The sequence below is a fragment of the Camelina sativa genome, chromosome 3, assembly GCF_000633955.1.
Source record: "Camelina sativa cultivar DH55 chromosome 3, Cs, whole genome shotgun sequence".
NCBI classification, from domain to species: domain Eukaryota; kingdom Viridiplantae; phylum Streptophyta; class Magnoliopsida; order Brassicales; family Brassicaceae; genus Camelina; species Camelina sativa.
This window is the reverse complement of record NC_025687.1, coordinates 4,641,964-4,655,586: the sequence shown is the minus strand read 5'-3', so window position 1 is coordinate 4,655,586 and position 13,623 is coordinate 4,641,964. Positions and strand designations below refer to the sequence as shown.

Sequence of the window (13,623 nt, the reverse complement as noted above, 5' to 3'; positions counted from 1 at the left end):
CAACAGTAAACGACATAGATTGAAAGAGATGCTTAACGCAATCACCATAAATGAGGTAACTAGAGAAAAGCTATACACTTTAGACCCATTAGAGACTTAAAATTCGAAGTAAATTGCATAATTGGCAAAATGCTGCAAAACTTAGTAGCTTACTCAAGTACCTAATGTCGGAGAAACCAATGTCCTAAACCCAGATAGCTATTAAAAAAGGAAAAAAAAAAAAAAAAAGGAAGACAAGATCCAAAGGAAACAGAGTTAAACCTGAACGGATCTGATAGGAAGCTCTTTGCCAGAAAGCCTTTTGAAGTGTTCCTTAACCAATCTCTTTGAGTCATACTCTCTGATCTTCTTCCTTGCCATTTCGAAACAAATACTGCAGAAATAGAAACGAAGATCAAAAACCCACCGCGAAACTGATAAATTCTACAGATCCAGAGACAGATCAAACGCGAAATCACTCGTTTCCGAATCAAATCTGAGATGTGAGTATACACTGAAACAAACTCTCAAATTCCAAAGAATTAAACGAGAATGTTCGTTCGTTCATTCACAAACTGGATCAAAACGCCTATGATTGACAAGAAGAGTGGATCATACTTACCGTTGAGAGAATGAGAGGTAGCTAGCTAGCTTCACCACAGGTTGGGGAGAGTTAGTTCAACAACTAGACTCTTCTTCTTCTTTGCCTTTCCATTCTTATGGACCCCTTTATAGTTGCAACTTACAAATCATCATCCTTTATAAAAAATACGGTTAAATACTTTCTTACAGCCAAGATACCAAATATCGAAAAAATAATCCAAGTATTGCTTTAGAAATTGTAAAGATTTAACAAACATTAGGAAGACTTTGCAACTACGCATAAAAAAAAGCTGGTGGATTGTTCAGTTGTTCATTCAATTTCAGAGTATGCTTACCTAACTCGTAGACATACGTTTCAACTTCAACCATTCGATTTGTGTCACATAATATATAATAACCAAGAATAACTAATGATTTTTTTTTTCTCATAATTGTTTCACATCTTTACAACAATTGTATTTAAGAGACTTGTTTAATCATAAACAACTTAACAAGAAGACCTACAAATAAACGTTTTGGATTAAATTTTTTTTTTTTTTTGAGATCCCTTTTACACTCTTCTTTCTTCTGGGTAGCCCTCCTATCTATACAGAGGGTTTGACTTTCTAGTTGACTCTGACCAATGACCACCTTTTGACTATAAAAACTTTCACGAGTTGTGACGCTGTAGCAAGTAATACTTCAGCTTTATGATCAAAGCAAAGACTGCAAAGCATGGTATATGCATCACTGCCACTCCCAGGTACCTGCACAAGCATTAGTACAAGGTAAATAACAATGGTCTCTTTTTAGATAGTTGAATTTGATTTTTGCTGGAGATTTTACGCGATACCATACTAAGTGTAGAGAGTTTTATAAACCTACCATAAGGGTGCGTATGGTGAAGACAGATTAAGAAATTGGTATGGCCACCTGCGAAACATGTATAACAAGAACCCTTATAACTCTAAAAAGACATAAGTGGACCATTTCGAGCAGTCAGAAAGTCAGTACATATGTATGAGTCAAACATTTGGGGCCAAAATGATGGAAACTTTTGCCTCTATGAAGATGAGAAAACATAAGAAGTGTGTACCATAAGTTCTTGAAGGCATGGATTATCCACTGGTAAGCCACGTAAATGCAACTCCAAAGTACAAAGTAAGAAATCCTGAACAGTGGGAACCGCTGGATAAGGGAGAACAAAAGATCAATATAAGTGTTTTGATAGAAAGGAGGGAGGTTCTTGTATCTGCAGACTTCAGTTTTGAAGGCTTACCAATGAATTGAGGCTTGCGTCACCGAGGAGAAAAACAGCATTGAGAGAATGCATACAAACATCGAGCTGCAATCAATAAACATATTAATTGATATGCCTTGTCAATAGCGATTGCCAAAGAAATATCAAAGGAATCCAATCTCTAAAAGATGGGAATGTTATCAGAGTCAGAACTTACAAAACTCAGCCTATAACCTTCAGTAAACGGGTAGATTATCGCCCAAAACACAATATCTGTTAGTATAACAGCACCTGCACAAGTCTGCCACAACAGAAAACTTTGTTAGACATTTTGAAGCTTTGAGACGGCATTGTACATACAGTCTTCAACAAGATGATTTGGGAAAAAAAGAACGGACACGTACTTGGAAAAGGATCTGAAAGATGTAAACCCAAAAACCAGCTGTTTCTCTGACGGGTGCTTCTGACTGTGTATTGGGGGATTTTGAAGTGTCTGCCGTCCCATCAAGGGTGAGTGGTGGTCTATAAGTGCCTTGTTCTGCATCACCTATACTTGTATAACTCTCCATGTTTCCACCAGGTTTTTTATTGTAGACGCAGCATCCATAGACAGATAACAAGGAAGCATACTACGAAAAGAAAAGAGTCACGAACTTAGTGCCTAAAACTAAAACTAAGACGGTAACCTCAAAGTTCATCAGAGTTCCCAAGAGATACACCCCAAAGTAGAGTGCGACAAGCGCAAATGTCCACCTGTTACAGCAAAAAGATTGGATCTTTGTCATTAATTTAAAAGAATCAGACATGAGAGAAGGAAGTTAAATGATTTAAACTCACTGAGTATAGAAGTAAAATATGCCACCTCCATCACGCACAACACTGGAGATGAGTATAGACAACATTGCAACAAATGAGAATACTCTAAAGGCAAGCAAAAAAAGAGGGTGGATTCTCTTAAAACATGTGGTCCAAGCTTCGTCTTGGAACAATGTCCCGGGTAGTTCTCGCTGGCCCTCGCGTTGTCTTCTCTTGCCTTCAAATCTCCAAATCAGAATTGCAGCTAAAACTAGTGGCGCTAAGAGGATTAATGCACAGAGGAGAACTCTCCAATTTAACCAGTAACTTAAAGCTGTAGTATCATCAGCCATGGCCAGTCAGTCAGTCAATGAGAGTCCTAAGATTCCACCAAAAGCAATAAAGAACATTATCACTATGAAACATATTAACACTATATCGCGTTGCAAAGAGTGAAGAACGTCTCTGTAACAATCTTAAAGACTTTTGGAATTTAAACTATTCACAATAGTGCAAAATACTGTAAAAGGTTGGACCTTTTTGCACTAACTGACAAAAATAAGTATAATTGGAACAAGAACTTGCGATATAGAACCCACTTTTCCAATAATCTGAATAAAAAATTCCCACAAGCTAAAAAAAACAGAACAAAAAGAGAGATGAATCCTAAAATACAGAGGATTACTTGTAGATTCGAAGACCCTTATGTTTCCAAAAGATTCAAAGGAGACTCTCTTCTACCGCATCCTCTAAACGAAACGAAGATGCTGAGAGCCTCCAGAGAGCATCCAAGACACCAGAAGAAAGAAAGGATAGAACTTTGTTGGCAGAGGAAGATGAAGATTGAAGTTTTTGTCGTGCAGTTTAATTATCCCGATATAAACGGAATCGTCCACAAAAGCGCAATAAACTTTTACACGTCCACGTCCGGTTATGTTCGGTTTAAGATATTTGTCGGTTCAACCTACCTACGTGGCTACGCCACAAAAGGAAACGGAACAGGTGACGGCAATTGCTTCTTTAACTTATCTTGAACCGGAGATAACCGGACTTAATATCTACTATTTTGTTAAAGAATTTATTATTTTATTATGCTCATCAAATAGGGTATCCAGTTGCTGTTGTCCAAGATGTTTAATAGAATATACTGGAACCAATTTTCATTTTCATTTGTAGATCATTTGTAGATCTAAATTTCCAACGTATTTTTCCTATGCTAACCGGGTTGGTTTAATCTCTGTGTCATATATATATAGTACAGTTTATAATTAAGTGACCATCATGGTTTTGATTAAAAACAAATATGTAATAGCAATTGATTGACGCGTTACAGCCAAAATTGTTGGTAAAATAAACTGCATCTTAATAAGCAACCTTAAAAATAGTTTACACAAGAAATAGCATACATGTTTCATCGTAGGAATTGGTGTCCCAATTAAATATGATGCCTTAGGTCTACTATATATAAATTAAGTTCGAGCTTTTTCTCCTACATATACATATGATATATCTAAGCTGGAAGGCTATATATACCAAAGTCTTCATTGTATCTTTCTTGCTAACCTCGGCGATCTCCGAACATGTCCGCCTGATAAACAAAATTTTGATTAATAAAAGAAAAGAGGAGAAACTCTTCATCAAAATCGTTTTAAACAACATAATATATTGATGTTTAGTCGATATGATCGCTGGAAAATTTAACTAAAATTAATTAAACAAAAAAAAAAGACACATGTTATTAAACCCACAAATTCTTACTTAGGAAGAGCCTGGGAGAAAGGAAATGCTCATACGTTTCAAAGAAGTCCTTATTTTCTCTTTGAAGTCCTCTCCAAACTATCAAACATAAAACATTTTATAATATGTCCTATTGAATATATGAATGATGAGCATGATCCAAGAAACTCTTAACAATATTTTCTCTTAATTTCTTTGATTTAATTTGTTTTCACATAACATGTTTGACGAAAGATGTTTTGAAACAATTTGGATATATAGTCGACTGTGAACAATAGTATGCTATATATGTAACGTTGTAAAGACTAATTAACCGGTGAGGGTAACGACTGGTAGAATGCTTGCGTGGTGGTCTAACGCCTTGACGCAGTCATCACGAGTCATACGGAGTAGAATGCACCTCTCTATCATATGTTGAACCTAACAAAACCAATTCCACTAATAATGAAAACTATAAAAATTACATATGTTTAGTATGAGTGTGTGTAACTGTGTATATATGTACCATGCGAATGTATGTATGTGGTTGGCAGTGGAGACAAGGGAGGTTGTGTTGTGATTCATCACGATGAGTACACATTATCTTGCCCTTCTCAATTGCTCTTTTGAAGATAGTTCTTCTTCTTCTTCTCCTTCGATCTTCAGTTATTTGGGAACAAATCCAAGAAGTTTGGAATTATGAGTTATAACGGAAAGGAACAAAACATGAAGATATTTTCTGTGACAAAATTAGGAAGCTTCTAAATATAGATACACATGTGGATATATTGGATAGTGTCATTTAATGAGTTATCCAAGAGAGATCCAAGTGAAGGGCTAAAAATAGAGGAGAGGATCCAAAGGATAGATTCTCTATCCTTCACTTTTTCAACTTGGATCGCATTTTATTTTATTAGTTGGAACTAACTTGTCTTTTGACTATGACTTCACAGTTTGCCTTTGTTTTTTTCTTACTTTCTGGGACATAGGTTCTCGACCAAACTTTAATTAAGGTTCCTTCGTCAGTTACTCAAACAGGGCAAGTTAGTTAATGAGGATTACAAAGACTAGTTAGTTACCGGACGAAATACTTTTGGAAGGTTTAATTAGAAACCAAATAGCCAATAGAAATGATTTTTAAATATTTGAACCAACTCATTTCACAACTTGAATTTCATTTATTTTTGGTCAATTATTGCAAGAAAACCGACACTATTCTAACCCAAACCGAGTTTTACCATATATGATTAACATTTGCCATATAAAAAATAACACATCATGGTTAAAATAGAGTGATTAATCGCTAGATACTGTATTAGGGCAATAAATCGTTAATTTCAGGAACATAACAAAATATTTTATATAAATTTTGAAATTTTGTTACATAAAATAAGATCTGGTATAAATTTATTGTTAATTTAAACCTGCTTGCTTTATACTTGTGTTAAGTAATATTCAAATACTAAAAAGATGACGTGAAAATATGTTATATATTTTAATATTTAACACCCTTATGTTATATTCACGTCATATACTCATATTACAAGGAAATTATATGAACGTGAAAATATGTCCCATATATCTAACAACAATTTCTAATATAACATATATTCTAGTTTATATAGTTCCCTTGGACGGTTGGACCGGAACGAATTTTATTTGGAATAGAGTGTTAAACCCCTAGATGGATATCTACCTGACTACCTTCAAACATATCACAAAAGTGACTGGTCCCTCGTAAACGTTAACATTTGAATTGTGCGGCCAACCAAATGCCACTTAAATCATCAATACACGACAAGTTTTTGTATATGGAGGCAAATTGAAAATTAAACTATGAGGCTCTCCGCAAATTTAGTAGTTTAGTGTGTGGTTCTTGTGACTTGCGAGTCTGTGTGTGTCTTCAATGGCCCTTACGCCTACCAACCTGCAGGTCTCAACGCTTGTGCAATCACGGTAACTGCTCTCTAGTTTTATAGAAAAGTTAAGATTCTTTAACAAATAATATTGGGGTTTACATAATTGCCTAAGAATTGAGCTTTCAGATGAAGTTGCCGGAGGTTTTATATCAATAAGGAATTTAATTTGTGGTTGAGAAAAAAGTAATCTTTAAGACATGTCAATACTAAATCATCATGATTATCGTCCGTCCACATCTTGATTCTTGAACAACCAAGTGGTTTCCGATATGGTTAGGGACTTAATTAGGGTGTTAAATCAATCTATTATACGAAGAAAAACTTACACGTCATCAGTAGATTACATTGGAGGTTTGCTACTAATATACTCCCTCCGTTTCATAATATATGATGTTTAGAGAAGTATTTTTGTTTCATAATATAGGATGTTTATAACTTTCTATGCAATTTTTTGATTAATTTTATATTTTGTATTATGCAGTCTTGTTTATAATTGGTTAAACTTTGTAAAAGTAACTATTCCTTAATATACGTGTTTTAACTAAAACATCATATATTTTGAGACGGAGTGAGTATGTTCTTTTAAATTACGGATATTTTACCTTCCAAAAACTGTAGTAAAAGAAAAGTCGTACATTTCAAAAACTGTTGCACACAAATAAAAAACATTTCAAAAACTAGGTAACAGTACCACTGTAATAAAAAGCATTAGCAGCGTCGCTTGCATGCAGCATTAGTAGACTAACCCGAGACCGAGAGAATATATATATCATCATGCATCACATCAAAATTCCAGTTTACCCAATCAAAGCACGATGAGAAACAGAGACTCAAACATTTCAGAGGCAAATATAGACACTACCTTCACAAGGATTAAAAAGGGCTACACGTACAAATATTTAATGAATGTGATTATATGTGAACAACCGAACAATGAACAAACATATGGAAAGATTCTCTTAATAGTTGTAAAAATATGAAGATGATAAATACACATGAAATTTTATATGGATAATACAAGGAGACTTAATAATACTATGATAAATTTCGTCTATTTATGTATGCAAGAACAGTTCCGGTCTACACGTTGGCTGCTATGAATATAGGAAAGACTAGTTCTTCCATTAAATTGAAGACCAAATAAATTCCTTCCACATAATACCAAATCATGGATGGTTTACTTTTTTACGGAACCCTGTGGAAAACAGACCCAAAGTCCCAAACCAATGAACCATGCATGAGTGGCTTACTTTACAGAGTAGTAAGGCCAGCCGGATTAAATCAGTATAACCAGAATCTCACAACCAATCATACAAAACATTAAATACTGTTTTAGAACGTTACAAAACGCTTCCAGAAATTATTAATTGTTTATACAGTTCACAGATGTTAAATGTCTGAACTGGAAAAACCTGATAAATAATTAAAGATAAACTAAATTAAATTGGTGTAGTAGCTTGGGAAATGAAATTAGCTTTTTACTAGCTAGTGGAAAGTGAAAACAAATTTTGACATTTGCTACCACGAATTTCAGATGACAGTTTCAAAACTAGTCTTGGAAAATTACCAAAAAAAAAAGGTCAAGGGTTTCATACCTACATGTCCCTTAATTTTTGTTGGTCCTGCAGGTTCAATATCTTTGTTACATTATGTTCAATGGCCCCTTACAATCTATTCTACTAGACCGTCAATATTGAAATAATAGGATCTTATCAGTCTGCAGAGAAATCAAAGTTAACAACAACTTGAAAGAAAAGCAAAGGTATGCACTGGACATAGTAAAAAAAAGCTAAATTGTATATATAACAAATCTTCAACCAAATATTGATTGGATATCGTGTAAAAGTTACAAAACAAAATATAGTACAGATAATAATAAACTGATTGCGTCTGTGTGGTTGCAACCACTAGAAAAGCCTTTTGCTTTTTCTATTTTTTCAAACACGCATCAGAATCATATATATTCCCTCTTCTCTTTTCTGTTTTTTGTTTTTCTTTTCTTAAGTTAGAAAATTAATGTTCCTATTTTTTTACGAAGGTTAATTTATAGTATAAGATTTATTACTACAGTGTTGCATATTTTCGAAGCAAGTAAGTAACAATAATAATTATTGCATCCGACAAACCTGGCGTGCGACGGTTTGGTCCGGTCCACGTCTTCCCAGAAAGTCACGGTAACTAACTTACTCCAACCAACAGCTTCTTTCTTCTTTCCCCACCCCCCGCCAAAACTTACCCGCCATATTTGCCCAACGACCAGGCGCGTGTACCACACTCGCATTTAAACGGCTCCTTCCTATTCTGACTGACTAAAGAGAGATCACGGCGAAACACGTTCCTCGTTGATGATACCTTCTCCGTTACGGTCGCATGAGAATTTGGGTAGTAAACTATCTCCAACAGTTTTCCCTATTTTTTTCCTCTATAATAGAGATCTTTATAATAGAAGTGAGTTTTACTCCAATCCACCTATATTCTCACCTCTAAAATAGAGTTCCTCTATAAATAGAGGAAAAAATAGCAATCTCTATTTTAGAAATAAAAATAAAGGTAGATTGGAGTAAAATTCACCTCTATTATAGAAGATCTTTATTATAAAGGAAAAAATAGAGCACCATTGGAGATGCTCTAAGGCCCTGATTGGTAATAGACTTTTAAGACTTTAAAATTATTTAAAGCATTTACAGTCATTTTTTAGCTAATCAGACTTTTATTGCTTTTATTTTTTTAAAAGTTTTGAAAGCCACTTCTTTTTTTTCCTTCCTAGTTTTCTCATTTTTTTAAAGCTGCAAAACCATGCTTTAAAATTAAACAATTACAAAAACATTCTTTTTTTTTTTCTCCCCATTATATTTAAAAGCTCTCCAAAGTATTTGTATATATATTTTACATATTATACTTTTACAAATTAATAATTCTCATTTTTTTCTCTTTCTTTTAAGATCCATTTCAATACTAATTTTTATTTTTTCATCATCATCATTAACAATGGTGTAAAAAAGTTTATGAAATTCTTCATTAATAAAAGAGTACCATTCAAAATAATGTATTGATTAGTATTTAATGGATTTTTGACTACTCAATTAAAAAAAACATACAAAACAATTAAAATCAATGAAAATCAGTAAATCAGTCACCAAAAACAAAAGAAAAAACAGAATTTTCAAACAAAAAATCACATATTTGATTGACTTACATTTTTAAAATTTTTAATTTTTCATCAATAAAATTTATTCTTGTTATTAAATTGGTATATAAATAAATTCTGGCATAATTTATATTTATTAAATTGTATTATTAATATATAATAATAATGTAAAAACAACTACAACTTTAAAAGTTGCTAGTAAACAATCATATTTTAACAGTTAAAGTTTTTACAATCAAAGCATCTACATCCCAAATTCTCTACAGCTAAAATTTTAAAGTTAAAGTCTCTACAGGTAAAAGTAACAGTCGTTACCAATAAAAATCTAAGTTTTAAAAAAATGTATGTGGAAAGGACCAAAATGCCCCTACGCGTTAGTTGAATACACCAACAATCTCTGCTTTGTTCTACACTTCAAATTCTACTACTGTCATAATTCCCACACTGTGGAATCCGTGTCCATGCCTGACTTTGAATTTGACGTAAAACGATTATTCATTTATTATTATCATCTCCGTTCACATTCATTATTACTATATTTTTGCATTATACTATATAGAAAAGCAAATACAGTGTTTGATGGTCGTTGAGTGATTTGATTATAAAAAAATTAGGGAGACAGAGTTTGATTTTCTAATAAACAAATATCTTTCCATAATGTATAATACATAGAGCAACATCGGTGTTCGTCGTTCGTGGTATTGATGTAATCGGTTCGGTGGAATATTTTTAAATTCTTTTATATATATAATAACGTCCCTCGTTGTATTGACTTCCAAAGCATCCAATTTGAATTGTTCACATGTAACGTCCTAGATAACTTGTAAGAATATTAAAGAATCCAATGGTAAAATACACTAAAAATATATACATTTTCAAAATGACCAATCTATGACGCAGTTATGTAAGTTAAAGAAAAAAAACAAATCATAGTTGGTATAGCCTATCATCCGATCATTTGAATTAATAACAATGTCGGTGATAAACACGTTTTGAAGCATTTTACGATTTCGTTATTTTGTTAAAAAATATTCTATTATATAGATGTATTTAAATAAAAACTTCTTGAAATTGCTAAAACTTGTAAGGTAACGCGCCTTGTGATTATTTTCCATAACTTCTTGTATTCAACCAAAATTAGTTTCAAAACGCACCATCTTAATAATGGTTTATCACAATTAATAGGATTGATAAATCAGTCAAACCTATAATTTTATGGGAATTAGCAAAAAAGAAAGGAAACCATAAAAAAAAGAAAAGAAAGGGAAGGTAATAATGAAAAGTTGGCGTAATGAAAGAGAGAGATACACTACACAACTCACGAAAGCAAAGCAAAGAAACGAGAGAAAGAAAGCACCACCACCAGCGGTTCTCTTGTTTGGTGTTTTACACATTTTACACTTATCAAAACCATTTTTTTGGGGATTATTAAATAAAAATTGAATTTTGTCCCCAAACCCAACTTCCCCCACTTCTTCCACCACTGTCCCGCTCCATCGCACCCGCTTTGCTTACATTGCCATTACCCATCATTCATTTTTTTCTTTCTTTCTTCTTCTTCCGTTTCTTTTGCCTCTTTCTTTTGTCTTCTTCCTTTGAATTTTCATTTTATATTTAAAACCAAAGAAAGAAAAAAAAAACCTTTTTTTTGTGGCTTTTAATTTATTGGGTCTTGTTCTTCTTCTTCTTCTTCTTCTATTAGCCGTTTCATCTCTTCACAAAAGCATCTTCTTTTCTCTGTCAAGATCCTGAATCATCGGTTCGTCTCCTCTCGATTTCTTAGCCTATTCTTTTTTTATGATAAAGAAAATTATGGGCTATATAAAACATATCAAACTTTGTTTTTTTTTTTTTGCTGAGTTTATGAGGTTTTTTTTCTTTTTCGGTTTTTCTTATATATGCAGGATCTGAAAGGAGAACTAGAGTTTCTTGAATCTTACTGGAAATCTCTGTAAAAGGGTATACTTCTTTTTATTCCTTCTTCTTCTTCTTCTTCTTGTATTCGTTATTATTATTTTTTTTTTCTTTTTTGGAAAATTACAATATATTTAGGGTTTCTGTTTCTGGGTTATATGGAGTTATGACTCGTTCTTTCAACTTTTTTTTTGTCATCTTTCCATGTTCCTCGAGATTTACCTCAATTCAGTATCAGTAAGTTACATATTTACTTGGAACTTTGACTTTTGAAACAATCAATCATTCACTTTTGTATCCCCTCCGGTTCATCAGGCAAATTCATATAAATCTTTATTGCTTTGTTAAAAAATAAACATTTTACATTCCTCCACAAGTCTTTCTTTACATTTTGGTTTTCATTATATATATAAATAACATCAACTCTGTTTTTATGATCCAGCATTGTCTCGTTTACAATATTCTCTGCTCTGTAACTCTGTTTGGTATTTGGACTTCTAACTTTATATAGACTATGATTCATGTTTTTTTTTTTTTTCATTTGAGGAGTATGTTCATTATTGATTTGTCTCGTATAATGACTACCTTTTCCTTCACTGCAGGTTTTATATTCTTCTGTTAGTAACTCTAGATCAACCGAGAGAGTCGAATACTTAACATTCATAATACTTTTGTTGAGGAAGATGCTAAGCGGAAACAATGGAAACACCGTTCCACCGGTTTTCATGAACGAGAACCAGTTGCAATACCAGACTAACGTACAACCGAATCAGCTTCATTTGTTCAATACCAGTAAGTTTTTTGGTTTCTCATTGTATCATATAAATCTCAAACTTTGGCATCAATCACTCTTAGAAACTTACAAATTCTTTTTGTTTTTATTATTGTGCAGTGGGAGGTGGATGCACTGTTGTTGATCCAGTTAACTATTTTGCTAACGATAACCTCGTTCCAATGATTCGGCCTAACAAAAGAGGAAGGGAAGCCGAAAACTTTAGTAATATTCTAAGACAGCAGAAGCTTCAGATGTCTTTGAATTATAATCATAACAACATTGGTGTTCGAGAAGAAGTCCCTAAGGAGAATCTAGTCTCAACTGGTCTTACACTATCTTATGATGACGATGAACGCAACTCTTCGGTGACTTCTGCTAGTGGTAGCATTGTAGGTGCTTCTCCTATCTTCGATGATAGTCTTAGGACTGACCTCCATAGACAAAAAGATGAGCTTGACCAGTTCATCAGGAACCAGGTACTGATTGTCTCTGCATCTACTCTGTTCTTTTTTTTCGTTTTAAGGTTCTTTGATTTGTAATGTTTTTTTTGTTTACTTGTGTGTGTGTGTGGTTCAGGCAGCTCAAATGGCGAAAGGTGTGAGGGATATGAAACAGAGACACATTGCGTCTTTTCTCACCACTTTAGAGAAAGGAGTGAGCAAGAAGCTTCAAGAGAAAGATCACGAGATCAATGATATGAACAAGAAGAATAAGGAGCTCGTGGAGCGGATAAAGCAAGTGGCGATGGAAGCTCAGAATTGGCACTACAGAGCAAAGTACAATGAGTCTGTGGTTAATGTCTTAAAGGCAAATCTCCAACAAGCAATGTCACACAACAACAATGTCATGGCTGCTGCAGACCAAGGCAAAGAAGGGTTTGGAGACAGCGAAATAGATGATGCAGCTTCGTTATACATTGATCCAAACAACAAGAACAAGAACAACAACATGGGGAGTCAGAGGATGAGATGCAAAATGTGCAGCGCAAAGGAAGTATCGGTGTTGCTTGTGCCATGTCGGCACTTGAGTTTGTGTACAGAATGCGATGTATTCACTAAGATTTGTCCTGTATGCAAGTCTTTGAAAACTTCTAGCGTTGAAGTCCTCTTTTCTTGAATTTGTGAGCAAATAGATCAGAAGAAAACAAAGTAAAAAAAGAGAGAGAGAATGATATATAAGTCCTTCAATTCCTACTCTTATATAAAACAAATTATCTATAATCATGTAAAAATTATTTGTATCGGAGGAGTGTTTATTCTGCATCTGTTGTGGACTAGTGTTTAGAAAAAAAAAATAGATTTATGAGTTCTTCCCATAGACCTTAAACACTAGTATCCTTGGTTCAACAGCATCCTTGAAAGAAATAAAGCCTTGCAGCAGAACTCTTTTCTTTCCTGGTAGCTTGATTGAAACCCTATTGATCAATGGATAAAGTATCATATTCTTTAATTGTCAGTTATTCGTGTAACCGATTCATCAAGTTCATCTACTTCTGCTTGGTAACACTCCAATTTTTTTACCGGAGATAAATTTTAACTTTAATTGTTTGTACCCT

At 33.5% G+C, this 13,623-nt stretch overlaps 4 protein-coding genes across 4 annotated transcripts in view; 1 reads left to right on the top strand and 3 right to left on the bottom strand.

Moving 5' to 3' along the window:
- The window catches only part of LOC104769266 (ATP-citrate synthase alpha chain protein 1), a gene marked incomplete in the record, with an annotated part of 2,931 nt that extends 2,225 nt beyond the window's left edge, over positions 1-706 (bottom strand). The window contains 2 exon segments of the mRNA XM_010493435.2: positions 262-373; positions 602-706. Coding sequence (XP_010491737.1) covers positions 262-360 — 99 coding nt within the window.
- On the bottom strand, positions 676-3,487 carry LOC104769257. The gene is made up of 10 exons (XM_010493425.2): positions 3,282-3,487; positions 2,639-2,975; positions 2,521-2,554; positions 2,206-2,430; positions 2,019-2,102; positions 1,841-1,906; positions 1,658-1,749; positions 1,447-1,494; positions 918-1,328; positions 676-736 (listed from the first exon to the last, which is right to left on the bottom strand). Exons 2-9 carry the CDS (start codon positions 2,947-2,949, stop codon positions 1,232-1,234), a joined length of 957 nt encoding a protein of 318 aa, XP_010491727.1. The 5' UTR covers positions 2,950-2,975; positions 3,282-3,487; the 3' UTR covers positions 676-736; positions 918-1,231.
- LOC104769248 lies at positions 3,936-5,114 on the bottom strand. Its single transcript, XM_010493414.2, has 4 exons — positions 4,839-5,114; positions 4,648-4,753; positions 4,355-4,432; positions 3,936-4,184 (listed from the first exon to the last, which is right to left on the bottom strand). The coding sequence occupies exons 1-4, from the start codon at positions 4,911-4,913 to the stop codon at positions 4,138-4,140; spliced, it is 306 nt and encodes a 101-aa protein (XP_010491716.1). The 5' UTR covers positions 4,914-5,114; the 3' UTR covers positions 3,936-4,137.
- LOC104769238 (BOI-related E3 ubiquitin-protein ligase 1) lies at positions 10,836-13,308 on the top strand. Its single transcript, XM_010493403.2, has 5 exons — positions 10,836-11,138; positions 11,284-11,338; positions 11,896-12,085; positions 12,186-12,544; positions 12,645-13,308. The coding sequence occupies exons 3-5, from the start codon at positions 11,977-11,979 to the stop codon at positions 13,182-13,184; spliced, it is 1,008 nt and encodes a 335-aa protein (XP_010491705.1). The 5' UTR covers positions 10,836-11,138; positions 11,284-11,338; positions 11,896-11,976; the 3' UTR covers positions 13,185-13,308.